Source organism: Macaca fascicularis, chromosome 2 (genome assembly GCF_037993035.2).
Source record: "Macaca fascicularis isolate 582-1 chromosome 2, T2T-MFA8v1.1".
Taxonomy (NCBI): domain Eukaryota; kingdom Metazoa; phylum Chordata; class Mammalia; order Primates; family Cercopithecidae; genus Macaca; species Macaca fascicularis.
The window spans coordinates 152,997,873-153,018,190 of NC_088376.1; the positions used below are offsets into that span (position 1 = coordinate 152,997,873).

The 20,318-nt window shown below is 41.7% G+C and overlaps 1 protein-coding gene across 1 annotated transcript in view; it reads left to right on the forward strand.

Annotated features, from left to right (window-relative positions):
• C2H3orf20 (chromosome 2 C3orf20 homolog) overlaps nt 1-20,318 on the forward strand; it is an 87,097-nt gene that overhangs the window by 43,348 nt on the left and 23,431 nt on the right. Inside the window, exons 10-11 of the mRNA XM_005571688.5 lie at nt 3,067-3,190; nt 4,654-4,906. Of these exons, the coding sequence (XP_005571745.1) occupies nt 3,067-3,190; nt 4,654-4,906 (377 nt within the window). The remainder of the gene's footprint in view (nt 1-3,066; nt 3,191-4,653; nt 4,907-20,318) is intronic.

The window sequence follows — 20,318 nt, forward strand, 5'->3', positions numbered from 1 at the left end:
AAATGTGACAAGTCCAAACGGAGATGGGCTCTTCATGGAAACGCACACTGCATTTCAAAGACTTAGTGCTGGCCAGGCACAGTGGCTCACGCCTGTAATCCCAGCACTTTGGGAGGCCAAGGTGGACGGATCACGAGGTCAGCAGATGGAGACCATCCTGGCTAATACGGTGAAACCCTGTCTCTACTAAAAATACAAAAAATTAGCCAGGTGTAATGGCGGGCACCTGTAGTCCCAGCTACTGGGGAGGTTGAGGCAGAAGAGTGGCGTGAACCTAGGAGGCGGAGCTTGCAGTGAGTGGAGATCAAGCCACTGCACTCCAGCCTGGGCAACAGAGCGAGACTCCATCTCTAAAAAAAAAAAAAAGAAAGAAAGAAAGAAAAAAGATTTAGTGTGAATTGAGAATGTAAAATTTCTCAATAATTGACTATTTTGATGATATGTTGATATAACCCTATTTTTGATATACTGGTTTAAATCAATAGATAATTAGAATTAATTTTCCCTTTTAAAAATGTTTTTAATGTGGCTACTAGGACCGTTTTCAACTACACGTGTAGCTCACATTATATTTCTAGTGGAGCATGCTGGGCTAGAAGGTAGAGTCTCTATTAAGGGAAGCTTATCAAGGCATGGTTTGACAGTGCAGTAGAAGACTGGGAGGTTATTTAAAATGACACAGTAATTCAAAGAGCATAACTGTGTTAAGGAAATGTAACATAGGGACAAACAGACCAATACACTGAGGCAGATTCTGAAAACAGTGCTGCATTATAGAAAGCTGAAGCAGATGTTGACCAAGATTGACTTGCCAAAAAAATAATTCTGATCATAACCTCTTTTGAGAGTGCAAGCATGTGTATTATGTATGACAACTTTCTAACAAGATAAACAGAAACAATGAGTAAATATGTTTTCTTGTGGGTAATGGGATTTCCAAATGTTGTCCTTAACCACATGGTTAAGCATCTCAGGATATTTTACATGAAATCCTGAGGCTTAGAAAATTAGCTTATCTTGGATTCTTGGACCGTGAGAGCTGCAGGGAGCTTCCAAGAAAATGTGCTGAGTGTTGGGGCTGGCAGAAGGCCTCGGCTAGGAAGAGGCCATAGGGCCTTGGGCCAGTCCCTTCCCTGTCTGGGTCTCAGTTTTCTCATCCGTGTGGTGATGCATAAGGGCCCACCCTGCTTTAACACACCCCCACTTTTACAGTCCATTCAGTTCCATCTGTGGGTGTTTATTTGGGGTTGGTGATCACTCGTTAGCAAAACCATGGTCGCCCTGTAAGGCTGGAGGTGGGGGCGGGAGCAGCCTCCTCCCTCCAAGTCCCTGTCACTGAGAAGCTTGTTAAATGTCTTCCCCAGACACCCATTGCCCTGGAAAGAGCCACCCATCAGAGAGACAGGCAGAATAGCGGTCCCAGCTTTTACAGCCCTGAGGCCTGGCTCCTCACTAAATATTTCCATCAAGGCAGCACTTAGGAAGCGAGACAACAGCCTCTGTTTAAATGCTTTATTAGCCCAGTGTGCCACCTCAGGTCCTTTTTGGAAAGAGGCTGGGTATAAATTTCAAATAAATAAATAAATAAGATGAGCACAGAAGCAGCAACTGGGGCCAAGAATCAGAAGGATGGTTGAGCCTTTGCCATTTGTTGGGGACATCCTTCATAGATTTCCTGCCTGCAGCATAAAGAACTCATGGGCTGACTTTGTTGTTCATCAGGAAATCTGATACTGCCCACCCCACTCTTGCCACTTGAGGCTTAAATTCCACAGGAGAAATGCTTTTTCCTACCTTCTCTGTGTTACGTAGGAGATGTAGAGATGATAGATCTTCCTCTCAAGGAGCTAAATGAGTTTAGGGACAAAGGAAGTGAAAAAAAAAAGAAAATGAACAGGACCCAGGGCAGAAAGAACAGGAAGGGACACGTGTGGAAGTTCAGCAGAGGGAGCAGTTGCTGTTGGCTGAGGAAATCGGAAGGCTTCCTAGAGAGAAAGACCGAATATAACTACCTCTGGAATCTGGGCCTGATTTTGCAGTGCCACTGACATGCCCCAGTTGTTCAGAGCAGGTCTTAGGTTGGGTCTCCTGGAAAACCCAACCTAAGTGTAGTAGAAGACTGAGAGGTTATTTAAAATGACGCAGTAATTCAAAGAGCATAACTGTCTTAAGGAAATGTAACATAGGGACAAACAGACCAATACACTGAGGCAGATTCTGAAAACAGTGCTGCATTATAGAAAGCCGAAGCAGATGTTGACCAAGACTGTGAAATGGAGCCAAGTATGCAGGAGTTTACTGGGGACTGCTCTTGGGAACAGCCCCTTTGAGGGTCTGAAGGAAGGCAGAGGGAGAGGGCAGCCATGGCAGAGTCCTCAGCAATCCCGTGGGGAGCCCTGGAGCCAGAATGATCCTTCAGCATAATCCCAAATGGAAGCAAGAGTCCTGGGCCTTTGTGGCCTGCAGTGACCAGTCAGCCTCTGTAACCTTGGCCAGAGGCAGGCTCTCAGCTGGGCACTGTCAGCAGCCACTGTTTTGACAGCTGGAGGGATGAAGGGGCTCCTGGGGGATGCACCGCAGCATCCACTGCAGAGGGAGGCCGGCAGAGAAAGCTCTGCAGAGGGCTTTATCGTCCACTTACTCATGAATGCAATAGCATTTACTGAGCGCCTGCGTGACAAGCACTCAGACACAGGAGACCAAGACTCGGTCCCTTCCCTCCAGAAGCTTGCAGTCTAGTTGGAAGATAGGTTCAAACACAGCTATCACTTGGCAAAGTGCTAACTTCCGTCTTCAAGCTGCATTGAGCATGATGAGAGTCCAAGGCAAGAAGCAGTTCTTCCCAGTCGAATCAGGGAAACCCTCCCAGGAGAGGCCCTGAGTCGGGCCTGGGCCTGTGTGCAGGAACTCACTGGGCTGAGAGGGAGAGAGGTGTGTTCCAGGTAGGGGTTGTGGGGCGGGCAATAGCACATCCTCTGAACCGGAGCAAGTGTTAGTTATCCTGGGCTAGGCAGCTGGCCCCTCGAGGGGCGGGTGACACGTGCCCCCTCCTTTGCCTCTCTGCAGCTGAACCGCAGAATCAGCAACATGGACGACAAGGTGCATAAGATGAACCGAGCCCTGGCTGAGATCAAGAAGCGGTTTCAGAAGACAGTGACTCAGTTCATTAACTCTGTCTTGCTGGCCGCAGGTAAGGAGGCTAAAAGGTGGGCGAAGGCCTATCTGCTGGCCTCCCCAGTCCTGAGATTCCAGCAGGTCATCTCAAGGGACAGACCTTTACTTTACCGCCCATTCCATCTTCAGTCTGAATCTTCAGGGAAGTAGGCATGGCAGAGATATTTCCCCATTTCAGGTGGGATCATTGGGCTCAGATGACTTAAGGCCACACAGCTAGGAATAGTGACGTGGGCCCACTTGCATTTCTGAGCTCTCTCCTGGAGTGTCTTGCACATCTCCATGAGATTGTCTTATTTTCCTGGGTTTCTCAGTGGCTGGCTGTGTCCCTCTTGGTCCCCACCCCACATCTACATTCACCTTTAGCTCCGTCTCACATATCACCCATCATCCATTTGGAGCCCCTGCTCCTCCATTCTGTTTGTGGATCTCAGAAGAGAAAAATGCATCACCTCTCTAGGCTGTCCCTGTTAGGCCCACAGAGATCCCCCAAGGCCAGTGTGGGGGGCCTCAGGACCCTTCCACCACTGAGCCCCTCTACGGACTGCTGATGGCCCTGGGAACAAGGATACATTGACCCCTATTCTGTGCCACCCCCTGGCTGGGCATGGAGGGGCTATGCTTCCCCCACTGCCTCTCTGGGGAGTTTCTCCTTGTCCCCAGAGACTTCGATTGCCCCTTCTCTGGGAAGCCTTCCTTGACTTCCCTAGCAGAATGGGTCACACTTCCTTTGGGCTCCCATAGCACTTAATTATTTATTTTTTCTTTTTTTTCCACCCACATGAAAGAAAGGATCCCACAGTACTTTGTACATGTTCTAATTATACATCTTACTACTTAGCATTGTGACTATGTCCCCCATCCTGCTCCCCCACTCGGAATTTCCGGAGGCTAGGAATTCTGTCTTGGGGTACTTCTGCATGCTCAGCACCTACATTTGAGAAATGCTGGTGAGTGAAGAGACGAGAGGTCCCTGGCCTTAGAAGTTTTCCAGTCTAGTAGGGAAAGCAAGACAAGAATATAAATAAATACAATATAACCAAGAAAGTAGATAGAATTGACTTAAAGCTGGAGACACAGGGAACAACACTCTCGAGGAAGGAACAGCATGGCCCAGGAATGTATTGTGTAGTTAGCCTTTACATTCGGTGCTGGGGAGGACACACACAGGCTGAATGGAACAGGCCCCAGCGTGGGTGGGGAGAGTGAGATTGAAGCTAGGTGTCTTGAAGAATGAGTACGAAAGGAGACCTATTCATTCTTACATTCTTACAACCCAACATTTGGCAGTGTCACTGATGAGTGTGCTGGGACAGGAGCACTGTACTGGACAGCAGAGGGGAGGTGCCGGAGAATCAGTGAGAGCGGAGGGGAGGAGATGGGGGTGAGCCAAGGTGCACTCAGATGTTTCCAGTGTGGGACCAGGGACAGAGGAGTCCTGGCCATGAAGGGAAAATGACAGCAGTGTCTTTTTAACAGGTCTGTTTACCATTGAATATCCCACCAAAAAGGAGGAGGCAGAATTTGTTCGGTTCAAGATGAAATCTGGAACTCATCCCGAGCGGCTCCCCAAGCTAAGTTTATACTCAGGAGAAAATCTTTTACGATCTCCGTCAGGCCAACTGGAATCCTCAATTGCAGAGAGTTTGAAGGATGAGCCTGAGTCTGCTTCTGTGAGCCCAGTTCGGAAGAAGACCACCAAAATCCACACCAAAGCCAAGGTCACATCCAGGTTGGCTTGGTCCTTCACGTCTTCCACAGCATCGGGTGTTGTGATGGGCAGTGGGCACAGGATAGTGAACCCAACAGGTGGGGCCCCTCTCTTTTGGAGCTTAAATTCCAAGAGTAAGTAAAGCGAGGAGATAAACACATGAACAAATGAAATAATTTTAGGCAGCGATAAGGACTAGGAAGAAAAGAATCGGAGTAAGGGGTTAGGGCAGGGGTTGGCTATGGACCAAATTTGGCCCAGTTGCCAATTTTTGTGGGTGAGCTAAGAATGGTTTTTATATTTTTAAGTGCTTGAAGGAGAAAAAAAAATCAAAAGATTTCATGACAGGGGAAATTATATAAAAATTTAAACGTCGGTATCCATAAATAAGGTTTTCTGGGAACATGGCTACACCCACTCATTCACATATCATCTACAGCCGCTTCCTCGTGACAGTGGACACATTGAGGTTAGGCCTGCAAAGCCTCAGGTATTCACTACCTGGCTCTCTATAGAAAATGTTGCCTGGCATCTGGGATAGAGAGTGGCTGGAAAGTGAGGTGGGATGGGCTGTGGTAGAGAGTGAGGGAAGGCAGTTCGGAGATTATATTGAAACCCAGATGCAAAGGATGATAAACAGGTGGCCAGGAACAGATATGGGGAGGGAACACCAGGCCAAGGGCCCAGCAAGTCCAAAGACACTGAGACAGGAGTGAGGTTGGTATGCATGAGAGAGTAAGAAGGCTAGTGAGGCTGGAGTGTGGTGAAGAAGGGGATAACAATGCGAATTAAGGACCGAGATGTAGGCAGGAGTTTGGTCATGTAGTCTTGATAGTGTTATGGAAGGCTATTCCATAAGGAAGTGACATCATCAGATTTATCTTTTTTTTTTTTTTTTTTAGACAGATTCTCGCTCTGTCACCCAGGCTGGAGTGTAGTGGCATGATCTCAGCTCACCGCAACCTCTGTCTCCTGGGTTCTCCTGCCTCAGCTTCCCTAGTGCTGGGACAACAGGCATGCACCACCACGCCTGCCTAATTTTTGTGTTTTTAGTAGAGACAGGGTTTTGCCATGTTGGCAAGGCTGGTCTCGAACTCCTGACCTCATGTGATCCACCCACCTGGGCTCCCAAAGTGCTGGGATTACAGGCGTGAGCCAGTGCACCCAGCTTGGGATTTATCTCTTTTTAACTTTAAAAAAGTATTAAAATATTTTTCATGTTTTAACTTTTTTAAAAATGTAAAATGCATACAGAAAAATGAGCAAATCCTAAGTGTGTAGCTCAATTAATATCACGAAGTAAACATATCCTATAACCACCAAGTCAAGAAATAGAGCATTACCAGCTCCTTAGAAGCCCCTTTTTATCCCATCCAAATGACCAGTCTCACCTTCCTTCCGAGGTGGCAGATTGCTAACACCAGAGATTAGTTTTTATTGTTTTCTAAAACCTGATTAAAATAGATCTCTTTGGTGTGTCGTCTTTGGTGTCTGGCGTCTTTGTCTCAACATGATGATTGTGAGATGTGTGCATGTTATGTATAGCAATAGTTTCTTCTTTTTCATTACTTTATAATAATCGATTGTAAATACACCAGAAAGTATGCATTCTATGTTAATGAATGTTTGGTTGTTTTGGTAATAGCAAACTGTGCCACTATTGATTGGCATACTCAGTGAAATTGCTGTCACTGAGTATGTGTATGTTCAGCTTCTAGTACAGACTGTCCGTTTTCCGCCATGGTGGTTTTACGTTCTGCTCCCACCAGCAGTGTTTCTGAGAGTTCAGTTGCTCCACATCTTCACCAGTGCTTGGTATGGTCAATCATTTTAATATAGCCATTCTGTAATAATGAAATGTGTTGTCTTAGTGATGAAATGGTTTTTTATTTGCATTTCCCTGATGACTATAGAGGCTGAGCACCCTCCATTGTTCATTGACAGTTTTAAATACAGCAGTCCTTCTTATCCTCGGGATACTTTCCAAGACCCACAGTGGATGCCTGAAACTGTGAACAGTACCAAACCCTATATATACTCTGTTTTTCACTATACATACGTACACCACAGCAAAGATGCAGGACAATTCCATCAACCACCAACCAAGAGAAAGAAATTCCCTTATGCTGTTCCTTTGTAGTCAAACCCTTCCCTCACCCTTAATCCCTGACAACCACTAATCTGTTCTTTGTAGATATAGTTTTGCGTTTTCCAGAATGTCATGTAAATGTAATTATACTGTATACAGCCTTTTGAATCTATCTTCTTTAACTTAGTATAATACATGCAGGATTCATCCATATTGTTACATGGATCAACGGTTCATTTCTTTTTATTGCTGAGTAGTGTTCTGTCTCGGGGGTGCCAACGCCACCCCCACATTCGGAGATTTACTAGGACCCATGAGACTTATTGTATAGTTGTATTCATGGATAAGGTTTATTATAGTGAAAGGATACATGATATGATCAGGAAAGGAAAAAGATACAGGTGGAATCTGAAGGACACAGGTATGTCTTCTGGTGCACAGTGAGAGGACACACCTAGCATGCTCCTTTCTCTAGCAGAAAAAAAATGCAGTAACATGTGTGCAATGTTTCTGCTAAGGAAGCCCACTGGGGACCAAAACCCAGGCTTTTTAGTGGTTACTGGTCACGTAGGCACCCTAAGCCTAGCAACTAGCAAAATTCCAGGCTGCCAGAAGGAAAACCGGTGTTCAGCGTAAATCACATTGTTTGCAGTCTAGGCATAGAGCAGGGTGCCAAGTTCCCAGACACCAGCCAAGGGCTAATGTTGTAAAGAAGTTTGTCTAAAGATAACAGCCTCAAGCCTTGTAATGTTAATTTTTTTCTGTATATAATACATGGCATGGATGGGCAAAATTTGTTTATCCATTCAACCACTGAAAGACATTTGGATTGTTTTCAGCTTTCTCTGATTATGATAAAACTGCTATAAATACTTATGAGCAGGCTTTTATGTGAGCCTAAGTTTTCATTTCACTTAGGTAAATACTTAAGAGCTAGATTGCCTGGTTTTATAGTAAATGCATGTTTAACTTTGTAAGAATGCCAGCTGTGAAAGTAGCTGTACCATTATCCATGTCCACCAACAATGTATGAGAGTTCCAGTTGCTCCAAATCTTTGTTAGCACTTGGTATTATTGGGGTTTGTTTTTTGTTGTTTTTGGTTTTTTGGCCATTCAATAGACATGCGGTAATATCCCATTATCATTTGAATTTGTATTTCCCTATAAACTAAAGTTGTTGAGCATCTTTTCATGGTTTATTTACCATTCGTATATTTTCTTTGGGGAAGTATCCAAATCTTTTGCACATTTCAAAATTGGATTGTTTTGTTATTGTGAGTTTTGAGAGTTCTTTATTCTGGGTATAAGTCTTTTATCAGATATGTGACTTGAAATATTTTCTTCAGTCTTTGACTTAATTTTTTATTCTCTTAACAGTGTAATTGCAGAGTAAAATGTATTTGGATGAAGTCTGATTGAAATGGGTTTTTTCTTTTCTGGATTGTGATTTGTTGTCATGTCTAAAAACCCTTTGTTTAACCCAGTGTTTCTCAACCAGAGATGAGTTTGCCCCATGGGGGAGATTTGACAATGTTTGGAAACTTTTTTTATTATCATGACTAGGGAGGGGGCGCTACTGCCATCTAGTGAGTTGAGGACAGAGATGCTGCTAAACATCCAGCAATATACAAAACAGCTCCACATAACAAAGAATTATGACATTCAAAATGTCGATAGTGCCAAGATTGAGAATTCCTGGCCTAACCCAATGTCACAAAAATTTCTCCTGTTTTCTTCTAAAAGCTTATTATAGTTTATGTTTTAGGTCTATGATCCATTTTGAGTTAATTTTTATATAAGGTATGAAGTATGAATTGAAGTTTGTTTGTTTTACATATGGATAGTCAATTGTTCTAACAGTTTTTTTTTAAAGATAAATTTCTCCATTAAATTATCTTTGCACCTTTGGGTCTCTTTCTAGACTCTGTTTTGTTAATATGGTGAATTACTTTGATTTCAAATGTTGAACCAGTCTTGCATTCCTGGGATAAACTCCACTTGATCATAATGTATTATTCTTTTTCTGTATTGCTGGATTCAATTTGCTGGTATCTTGTTGAAGAATTTTTCATCTATACTCATAATGGTTATTGGTCTGTAGTTTTCCTTTCTTGTAATGTTTTTGTCCATTGAGACAAGCATATAATTTTCCTCCTTTATTCTATTATTGTGGTGAATTATGTTGATATTAATATGGATATATTTCGGATGTTCAACCAATCTTATATTCCTGACATAAACTCAACTTGGTTATGATATATTTCCTTTTTATGTATATTTCCTTCTAGATTTGATTTGCTACTACTTTAGGAGTTTTTGCATCTGTGCTTATAAGGCAGACTGGTCAATAATTTTTCCTTTCTTGTCATGTTATGGTCAGAAGTATTTCTTCTTTATCTATTATCTTTTTTTTTTTTTTTTTTTTTTTTTTTTGAGACGGAGTCTGGCTCTGTCGCCCGGGCTGGAGTGCAGTGGCCGGATCTCAGCTCACTGCAAGCTCCGCCACCCGGGTTCACGCCATTCTCCTGCCTCAGCCTCCCGAGTAGCTGGGACTACAGGCGCCCGCCGCCTCGCCCGGCTAGTTTTTTGTATTTTTTAGTAGAGATGGGGTTTCACCGTGTTCGCCAGGATGGTCTCTCCCGACCTCGTGATCCGCCCGTCTCGGCCTCCCAAAGTGCTGGGATTACAGGCTTGAGCCACCGCGCCCGGCCTTCTTTATCTATTATCTAGTGGACTTTATGTACATATGGATTATTTCTTCCCTAAATATTTGATAGAATTTGCCAGTGAAGTCACCTCTTCCTGGGATTTTCTTTCAGTGGAAGTTTTTAATTAAAATTTTTATTTTTAGTAGATATAGGACTATTCAGATTTCTTTCTGTGTTTATTATGATAAGTTGGATTTTTCTAGGAATTTACCGTTTTATCTAAATGTTTAAATATGTTGAAGTTTTTTTTTTTTTTTTTTTAAGACGGAGTCTCGCTCTGTCGCCAGGCTGGAGTGCAATGGTGCCATCTTGGCTCAGGGCAACCTCTGCCTCCCGGGTTCAAGCAATTCTCTTGCCTCAGCCCCCCAAGTAGCTGGGATTGCAGGCATGTAGCACCACACCCAGCTAATTTTTCTATTTTAGTAGAGACAGGGTTTCACCATGTTGACCAGGATGGTCTTGATCTCCTGACTTCATGATCCGCCGGCCTTGGCCTCCCAAAGTGCTGGGATTACAGGCATGAGCCACCATGCCCGGCCTATGTTGAAGTTTTTAAAAAGATCCTCTTGCAATATTTTAAATGACTATGTTGATCTCTAGTGATACCCTCTTTTACACTACTAGTGTTAATTATTTTTGCCATTTTTCTTTTCTCGTTGATTAGTCCCAGGATTTATTGATTTATTAGTGTTTCCAAAGAACTAAATTTTAATTGTGTTGATCTTCTCATACATTTGTCTTATTATTTCATTAACTTTTACTCTTATCTTTATTATTTCCTTCTGTCTACTTTCTTGGGGTTTAATTTTAATTCTTTTTCTGACTTCCTGAGGTGGATGCTTAGATAATTGGACTTTTTCTTTATCTTTTTTGAATATATACATATAATATTATAAATTTCCCTCAAAGTCCAGTTTTAGCTGCATCCCACAAGCTTTGATATGCCATATGGTAATTATTAAGCTCAAAATATTTTGTAATTTTTCATTCTTATTTCCTTCTTGTCCCATTGGATATTTAGAGTGTGTAACGTAATTATACCATTTGGGGATTGTCTAGTTATCATTTTTTCTTTTTAACATTAAATTGTGTGTGGTCAGAGAAAACAACTGCATAATTTCAATCCTCTGAAATTTGCTTAGACTTGTTTTGTGGCCCAGCACATAGTCAATTTTGGTAAATGTTTCATGTGGAGCTAAAATGATGCATATTCTGCAGTTTTTTGGTACAGCATTTTATAAATGTCAGGTCAAATTAATTTAATTTTTTTTTTTTTTTTGAGATGGAGTCTTTCTCTGTCGCCCAGGCTGCAGTGCAGTGGTGCGATCTCAGTTCACTGCAAGCTCCGCCTCCCAGGTTCACGCCATTGTCCTGCCTCAGCCTCCCGAGTAGCTGGGACTACAGGCGCCCGCCGCCACACCCAGCTAATTTTTTGTATTTTTAGTAGAGACAGGGTTTCACCGTGTTAGCCAGAATGGTCTCGATCTCCTGACCTCGTGATCTGCCCGGCTTGGCCTCCCAAAGTGCTGGGATTACAGGCATGAGCCACTGCACCTGGCCTATTAATTTAATTTATTAATCATATTGCTTAACTCTTATATATACTTATAAATACTTTCTTATTTGTATCATTTACTGATAGAAGTGTGTTAATATCTTTCATGATAATTTTGGAGCTCTCTATTTCTCCTTTTATTTCTGTCAATTTTTGCTGTATGTATTTTGAAACTATGTTATTAGACAAATGCAAACTTAGAATTGTAAACATTGTGAATTTTTCTTTGTATTAAGAACTCTCTTTATCTCTAGAAATGCTTCGTGTATTACATCCTATATTCTCTAGTATTAGTATAATTGCATGAATTTTCTTTTTTGTTATTTTTCATAATATATCTTTTTTCATTTTTTAATTTTTTACTTTCACCCTTTCTGCTCCTTTATTTTAAGGTCTGTCTCTTGAAATAATTATTTATTTCTTGTTTTTTAATTAAATTCAGTCCTTCAATCTTTGTCTTTTAATTAGAATATTTAATCCTTTTACATTAGTATAATTACTTAAATATTTGGGCTAATATTTTTACATTAATATAATTACTTAAATATCTGTACCACCTTACTGTTTGTTTGCTGTTTGACTCACTTGCTCTGTATTCTTTATTCTTTCCTTTTTTGCCTGATTGTGTATTAATGAAAGTTTTTTTGTGTGTTTTTATTCTAAGTTTCTCCATCTATTATTTAAATTTTTAAGCATTACTTTAGTATTTCTTTAGTGGTTACTCGAGAGACTATAACACAAATCCATGATTAATTACTAAAGTATGCTATAATCTAGCATTTTTACCACTTTGCAGACAATGCAATGGTCTTAGAATACTTTGTCCATTTACCCCTTATTTTGCACTATTGTCATATGTTTTAATTCTATATATATGTTATAAACCACCCCATAAGACACTATTATGAATTTTTTTTTTTTTTTTTTTGAGACGAAATCTCACTCTGTCACCCAGGGTGGAGTGCAGTGGTATGATCACAGCTCACTGCAGCCTCCACCTCCTGGATTCAAATGATTCTCCCACTTCAGCCTCCCAAGTAGCTGGGATTACAGATGCCCACCACCATGCCTGGCTAATTTTTTGTATTTTTAGTAGAGATGGGATTTCACCACGTTGGCCAGGCTAGTCTTAAACTCCTGACCTCAAGTGATCCACCTGCCTCAGCCTCCCAAAGTGCTGGGATTACAGGCGTGAGCCACCGCACCTGGCCTATTATTAACGTATTTATACAGTTTATATTTAGATTTGCCCACATATTTACTCTTTTCATTGTTCTTTATTTTACACATAAGACTATTCAGATTTTAAATTTCTTTTTATGTTGATTTTGGTAAGTTGGCTTTTTCTAGGAATCTTTCATCTAAATGTTTAAATATGTTGAAATAAAGTTTTTCAAAATATTCTCTTGGGATATTTTTAATGACTGTAAGATCTGTGATGATACTCCTTTTCACATTAACTAATATTAGACATTTGTGCCTTCTTTTCTTTTTTCTTCATGCTTCCATTTGGGATCATTTTCCTTCTGTCTGAATAGCTGTCTTCAAATTCTCCTTAAAGTATGCTGGAATTTTTTGGTTTTTGATTGAATATGTTTTTGTTGCACTTTTGTTTTTTTTGAGACAGAGTCTTGCTGTGTTGCCCAGGCTGGAGTGCAGTGGCACAATCTCGGCTCACTGCAACCTCTGCTTCCTCGGTTCGAGCGATTCTTCTGCCTCAGCCTTCTGGGTAGCTGGGATTACAGGCATGTGCCACCATGCCTGGCTAATTTTTGTATTTTTAGTAGAGATGAGGTTTCACCATGTTGGCCAGGCTAGTCTTGAACTCCTGATCTCAAGTGATCCACCTGCCTTGGCCTCCCAAAGTGCTAGGATTACAGGCATGAGCCACCACGCCCGGCCATTTTTTTTTTTTTTTTTTTTTTTGTGAGACGGAGTCTCACTTTGTCACCCACACTGGAATGCAGTGGCATGATCTCGGCTCACTGCAACCTCCGTTTCCCAGGATCAAGCGATTCTCGTGCCTCAGTCTGCTGAGTAGCTGGGACTACAGGCATGTGCCACCATGCCCAGCTAATTTTCATATTTTTAGTAGACATGGGGTTTTACCATATTGCTCAGGCTGGGCTGAAACTCCTGACCTCAAGTGATCCACCTGCCTCACCCTCCCAAAGTGCTGGGATTGCAGGTGTGAGCCACTGCGCCTGGCCCGTTACCTACATTTTGAATGGTATTTTCTATGTTCCTATAATTGGCAATTGCTTTCTTTTTTTTTTTTTTTTTTTTTTTTTTTGAGACAGAGTCTCACTCTGTCGCCCAGGCTGGAGTGCAGTGGCCGGATCTCAGCTCACTGCAAGCTCCGCCTCCCGGGTTTACGCCATTCTCCTGCCTCAGCCTCCCGAGTAGCTGGGACTACAGGCACCCGCCACCTCGCCTGGCTAGTTTTTTGTATTTTTTAGTAGAGATGGGGTTTCACCGTGTTAGCCAGGATGGTCTCGATCTGCTGACCTTGTGATCCGCCCGTCTCGGCCTCCCCAAGTGCTGGGATTACAGGCTTGAGCCACCGCGCCCGGCCGACAATTACTTTCTTTTAGCACTTTGAAGATGTCTTTCTGCTGTTTTCTGGCTTCTACCATTTTATTAAAGATTTAGCTGTTGGTCTTATTGTTGCTCTTTGAAAGTATTGTGTCTATTTTTCTCTGGCTGTCTTTTCTCTCACCTTTAGTTAGTGATGTTTCTTTAAAGGCTTTTCTATGATGTGCCTAAATGTGATTTTCATTGTACTTACCCTGTTTGTAGAACTTCTTGATATGATGCTTTCATTATTTAGAAAAAATTCTCAGCCATTATTTCATTAAATATTTCTCCTCTTTTCTCTTTTTCTCCTCCCTTTTTTCTCTTTTTCCCCCTTGCTTCCTCCTTCTTTACCTCCTTCCTCACCTTTCCACTTTCTCTTTCTTTTCTGGCCATCTAGGACTCCAAGTACACCTTTTTACTAAGTTTCATGTACAAGCATACCTTGGAAATATTGTGGGTTTGGTTCCAGACCTCTACAATAAAGCAAATCACACACATTTTTGGTTTTTCAGTACATATAAAAGCTATGTTTACAGTATACCATAGTATATTAAGTGTGCAATAGCATTACCTCTAAAAACACAATGTACATACCATAATTTTAAAATATTTTATTGCTGAAGATATGCTAATGCACATCTGAGACTTCAGCAAGTCCTAATCTTTTTGCTGGTGGAGGGTCTTGCCTTGAGGCTGACTGATCGGGGTGGTGGTTGCTGAAGGTTAGAGTGGCTATGGTAATTTCTTAAAAGAAGACAGCAAAAACGTTTGCCGCGTTAATTAATTTTTCCTTTCACAAAAGATTTCTCTGTAGCATTTAATACTGTTTGAATTTTGTCCGTGGAACTTTTTCAAAATTGGAGTCAGTCCTCTCAAACTCTGCTGCTGTTTTATCAACTAAGTTTATGTAATATTCTAAATATTTTGTTATTTCATCAGTGTTCATGGCATCTTCACCAGGAGTAGATTCTATCTCAACAAACCACTTTCTTTGCTTATCCATGAGAAGCAACTTTTCATCCGTTTAAGTTTATTCATAAGATTGCAGCAATTCAGTCACATCTTCAGCCTCCACTTCTAATTCTAGCTCTGTCGCTATTTCTGCCACATTTCCAGTTACTTTCTCCACTGGAGTCTTGAACTCCTCAGAGTCATCCATGAAGGTTGGAGTCAATTTCTTCCAAATTCCTGTTAATGTTAACATTTTGACCTCCTATGAATCACAAATACTCTTTTTTTTTTTTTTTTTTTTTTTCAGAGAGAGTCTCACTCTGTCACCCAGGCTGGAGTGCAGTGGTGTGATCTTGGCTCACTGCAACCTCTGCCCCCTGGTTCAAGCAATTCTCCTACCTCAACCTCCTGAACAGCTGGGATTACAGGCACCTGCCACCATGCCCAGCTAACTTTTTTTTTTTTTTTTTGAGATGGAGTCTCGCTCTGTTGCCCAGGCTGGAGTGCAGTGGCGCGATCTCTGCTCATTGCAAGCTCTGCCTCCCAGGTTCATGCCATTCTCCTGCCTCAGCCTCACCAGTAGCTGGTACTACAGGTGCCCGCCACCACACCCGGCTAATTTTTTGTATTTTTTTTAGTAGAGATAGGGTTTCACTTTGTTAGCCAGGATGGTCTCGATCTCCTGATCTCATGATCTGCCCGCCTTGGCCTCCCAAAGTGCTGGGATTACAGGCATGAGCCACCGCACCCGGCTTTTTTTTCTTTTTTCTTTTTTCTTTTTTTATACGGAGTTTCTCTCTTGTCACCCAGGCTGGAGTGCAATGGCACGATCTTGGCTCACCACAACCTCCGGCTCCTAGGTTCAAGACATTCTCCTGCCTCAGCCTCCTGAGTAGCTGGGATTACAGGCATGCGCCACCATGCCTGGCTAATTTTTTTGTATTTTTGTTTTAGTAGAGATGGGGTTTCTCCATGTTGGTTAGGCTGGTCTTGAACTCCCAACCTCAGGTGATCCACCCACCTTGGCCTCCCAAAGTGCCGGGATTACAGGTGTGAGCCATCGCGCCCAGCCAATTTTTGTATTTTTAGTAGAGACGAGGTTTCACCATGTTGGCCAGACTAGTCTCAAACTCCTGACCTCAGGTGATCCACCTGCCTTGGCCTCCCAAAGTGCTAGAATTACAGGCATGAGACTCTGTGCCTGGTTCACAGATATTCTTAATGGCGTCGAGAATGGTGAATCCTTTTCCAAAAGTTTTCAATTTACTTTGCCCAGATCCATCAGAGGAATCACTATCTACAGCATCTATAGCTTTATAAAATGTATTTCTTAAGTAACAAGACTGGAAAGTCTACTTGATCTGTGGGCTGCAAGATGGATGCTATATTAGTAGGCATAAAAACAATAATCTTGTACATCTCCATTAGAACTCTAGGGTGGCCAGGTGCATTGTCAATGAGCAGTATTATTTTGAAAGGCATCTTTTTTCCTGAGCAGTAGGTCTCAACAGTAGGCTTAAAATATTCAGTATACTATTCTGTGAATAGATTGCTCTCATCCAGGCTTCATTGTTCCATTTATATGGCACAGGTAGAATAAATTAAGCCTCATGCTTAAGGGCTGTAGGGTTTTCAGAATGGTAAATGAGCATTGGCTTTAGCCTAAAGTCACCAGCTGCCTTAGCCTCTAATAAAAAGAGAGCCTGTCCTTTGAAGCTTTGAAGCCAGACCTTGACTTCTCTCTAGCTATGTGCGTCCTAGGTGGCATCTTCTTCCAGTAGAAGGCTGTTTCATATAAATTTATAATCTGTTGTTTAGTATAGTCACCTTCATCAATGATCTTATCTAGATCTTCTGTATAACTTGCTGTAGCTTCTTAATCCGCACTTGCTGTTTCACCTTGTACTTTTGTGTTATGGAGATGGCTTCATTCCTTAAATCTCATGAATAACCTCTGCTAGCTTACAATTTTTCCTTTGTGGCTTCCTCACCTCTCTCAGCCTTCATAGAACTAAAGAGAGCTTGGGCCTTGCTCCAGATTAGGCACTGGCTAATAAGAATATTATAGCTGATTTGCTCTTCTATGCAGACCACTAAAATTTTCTCCATATCACCAATAAGGCTGTTTTGCTATCTTATTTGTGCATTCATTGGAATAGCACTTTTAATTTCCTTCGTGAACTTTTCTTTGCATTCACAACTTGGCTGACTGGCACAGGAGGCCTAGATTTCAACCTATCTCAGCTTTCAACTTGCCTTCCTCACTAAGGTTAATCATTTCTAGCTTTTAATTTAAAGTGAGGTGCATGCAACTCTTCTTTTCACTTGAATTCTTAGAAATCGTTGTAGAGTTACTATAATAGTTGGTCTAATTTCAATATTGTTATGCTTCAGGGAATAGGGAAGCCCAATGAGATGGAGAGAAACAGGGGAATGACTGGTTGGTGGAGCAGTTAGAACACACACAATATTTGTCAATTAAGTTTGCTGTCTTATATGGGCATGGTTCATTGGTGCTCCCAAACAATTACAGTAGTAACATCAAAGATCACTTAACACATATTACCATAATAGATATAATAATAATAAATTTTGAAATATTGCAGAAATTACCAAAATGTGACACAGAGACATGAAGTGAGCACATGCTATTGGAAAAATGATGCCAATGGACTTGCTCAACACAAGGTTGCCACTAATACTCAATTTCCAAAAAAACACAGCATCTGCAACATGCAGTAAAGTGGAGCACAATAAGATGAAGTATGTCTGTATTTCTTGTTCTCTGTTCTGTATATTTCATCCTTTTTTTCTCTTTTGGTCAGCCTAGGTATTTTCTACTGACCTGTTCTTCCAATTTACTAATGCTTTTTTTTTAACTGTGTCTAATCTGCTGATAAAACTCATCTTTTGAGTTCTTGATTGTATTCTATTTTTCAGTTTTAGAATTTCCAGTGGATTCATTTTTATTCTTATACTTTGCTGAAATTCTCCATCTTGTTTCTTATTTAATTGTACATTTCAATCATAGCTACTGTAAAGCTTATGTCAGATAATTCTAATATCTGCATATCTATAAGTCTGTTTCTCATTGTTTTCAGCCAATCCTTGACTTTGTATCTAATATTCTTTAGTATGCCAGATATTGTGTATGAAAAACTGTAGACATAATTTAAGACTCTGGATGATATCATGTTCCTCTGGAGAGGACTTATCTTTGCTTTCAACAGGGAAGTAGGCTGGGGGCAGATGACTCTCATCCAAACAAGGATTGAAACTGTGCTTCAGCCTTTGTGAGCTCTTGTCTATTTTTGTTTCACCTTTACTCCTCATATAGCTCTTCAGGTCCTCAACAGAAAGCCAGGGTTGTTTATCAGAGTCTTCTACCTTGGTGGGCCCTGAATTCCCGTTTTTTCTCTCTCCAGCTTCATGAACATGTCAGAAGCTCTGCTTGGCTTCTCTGCCTCTCATCCCTAGGTTTACTTTACCTTCAAAATCAGCACTTGCCTTGAAGGGTAAAAGAGTTGTAAATGTCATGCTCACTTTCCTTAGTTTCTCTCTTTTTCCAGATCCTAGCCCTGAAAATCCTCACTGACTTGTGACTCTAATGCACTTAGACATACTTTAAATATACGCTGTGTTGAACTTTCTGTGTTTTCTGAGAAGGAGGCTTGGTCTAAAATACCCTAAGTCAGCCATTGTCGGAAGTGAAACACCTGTGATTGTTCTGTGGGGATTCTTGGCTTTGCCCAGAAAAGAATTAAAAGTGCAAACTAGTGGTGGAAGAAAACAGCTTTATTGAAGAGGTGTTACAGCTCTGGCAGTGTTACAGCTCTCTGACTGCTCCTGCAGAGCAGGGAAACCCCATAGGGAGCGTGCTGAGAGTAGTAACTCAGGGCAGTTTTGCAGTCATATTTATACCCGCTTTTAATTACATATAGATTAAGTGGTGGGTTACGCAGAAATTTCTAGGATAGAGGTAGTAACTTTTGGGTCATCAGGTCATTTCCATAGAAAAGGGCAGTAACTCCCAGGTGTTGCCACGGCAATGGTAAACTGACATGGCACACTGGTGGGCATGTCTGATGGAAAGCTGCTTCTACCTCATCCCTGCTTTAGCTAGTCCTCAATTTGGTCTTGTTTCTGACTTATGCCTCCTACCTCAGCAAGAGTGGAAGCAAACTAGTTAGAAGACTATTTTAGTAATCAATTAGGTTTGTGCAAAACTAATTGTCATTACGTTTAATGACAAAAACTACAATTACTTTTGCACCAACCTAGAAAGTAACATTAGTGATATGCTGTCAAAGATGGTAGTAGGGAAAAGAGAATTTTAAATTTATGGAGGACTTTTAGATTTTTGGCTTAAATAACTGAGTAATAATGGCGTCACTGACTCAGATGGGAAGACTGAGGGAAAAGTAGGTTTGGGAGGGGTTAGATGAGAATAAATGTACAAATTGCAAATGTATCCCCATCAGGGTACATTGAGATGTATGTGAGTGGGGACACTGGCCCAGATGGAGAGACCCCAGTATCCAATCAGAACCACTGGTATGAATTTTTGCAAGATTGGTCAGTGGGCTTCTGAGTCCTTTTCTCCTTTAATCTCAGAGCTAAGTCTTCTCACTTCATAGAACCTAGTCCTAAAATCCTGAAGATGTTATGAGAATTGGCCTCTTTAGGAGCAGATTTTCTTGTCTAAGACATTGAGACTTTCAAAATCTCAGTTTCTGTCAAGTTGGTTGTATTAGTTCGTTTTCACGCTGCTGATAAAGACATACCCGAAACTGGGAACAAAAAAAGGTTTAATTGGACTCACAGCTCCACATGGCTGCAGAGGCCTCCGAATCATGGTGGGAGGCTAATGGCTCTTCTTATATGGTGGCAGCAAGAGAAAATGAGGAAGGAGCAACAGTGGAAACCCCTGATAAACCCATCAGATCTCATGAGATTTATTCACTATCACAAGAATAGCATGAGAAAGAACAGCCCATGTGATTCAATTACCTCCCCACTGGGTCCCTCCCACAACAAGTGGGAATTCTGGGAGATACAATTCAAGTTGAGATTTCAGTGGAGACACAGCCAAACCGTATAATTCCACCCCTGGCCCCTCTAAATCTCATGTCCTCGCATTTCAAAATTAATCATGCCTTCCCAACAGTCCCCCAAAGTCTTAACTCATTTCAGCATTAACCCAAAAGTCCAGTCCAAAGTGTCATCTGAGACAAGGCAAGTCCCTTCTGCCTATGAGCCTGTAAAATCAAAAGCAAGCTAGCTACTTCCTAGATACAATGGGAGTATAGGTATTGGGTAAATATAGCCATTCCAAATGGGAGAAATTGGCCAAAACAAAGGGGTTACAGGGCCTAAGAGAGTCTGAAATCTAGCGGGACAGTCAAATTTTAAAGCTCCAAAATGACCTCCTTTGACTCCAGGTCTCACATCCAGGTCAGGCTGATGCAAGAGGTGGGTTCCCATGGTCTTGGGCAGCTCTGCCCCTGTGACTTTGCAGGATACAGCCTCTCTCCTGGCTCCTCTCACGGGCTG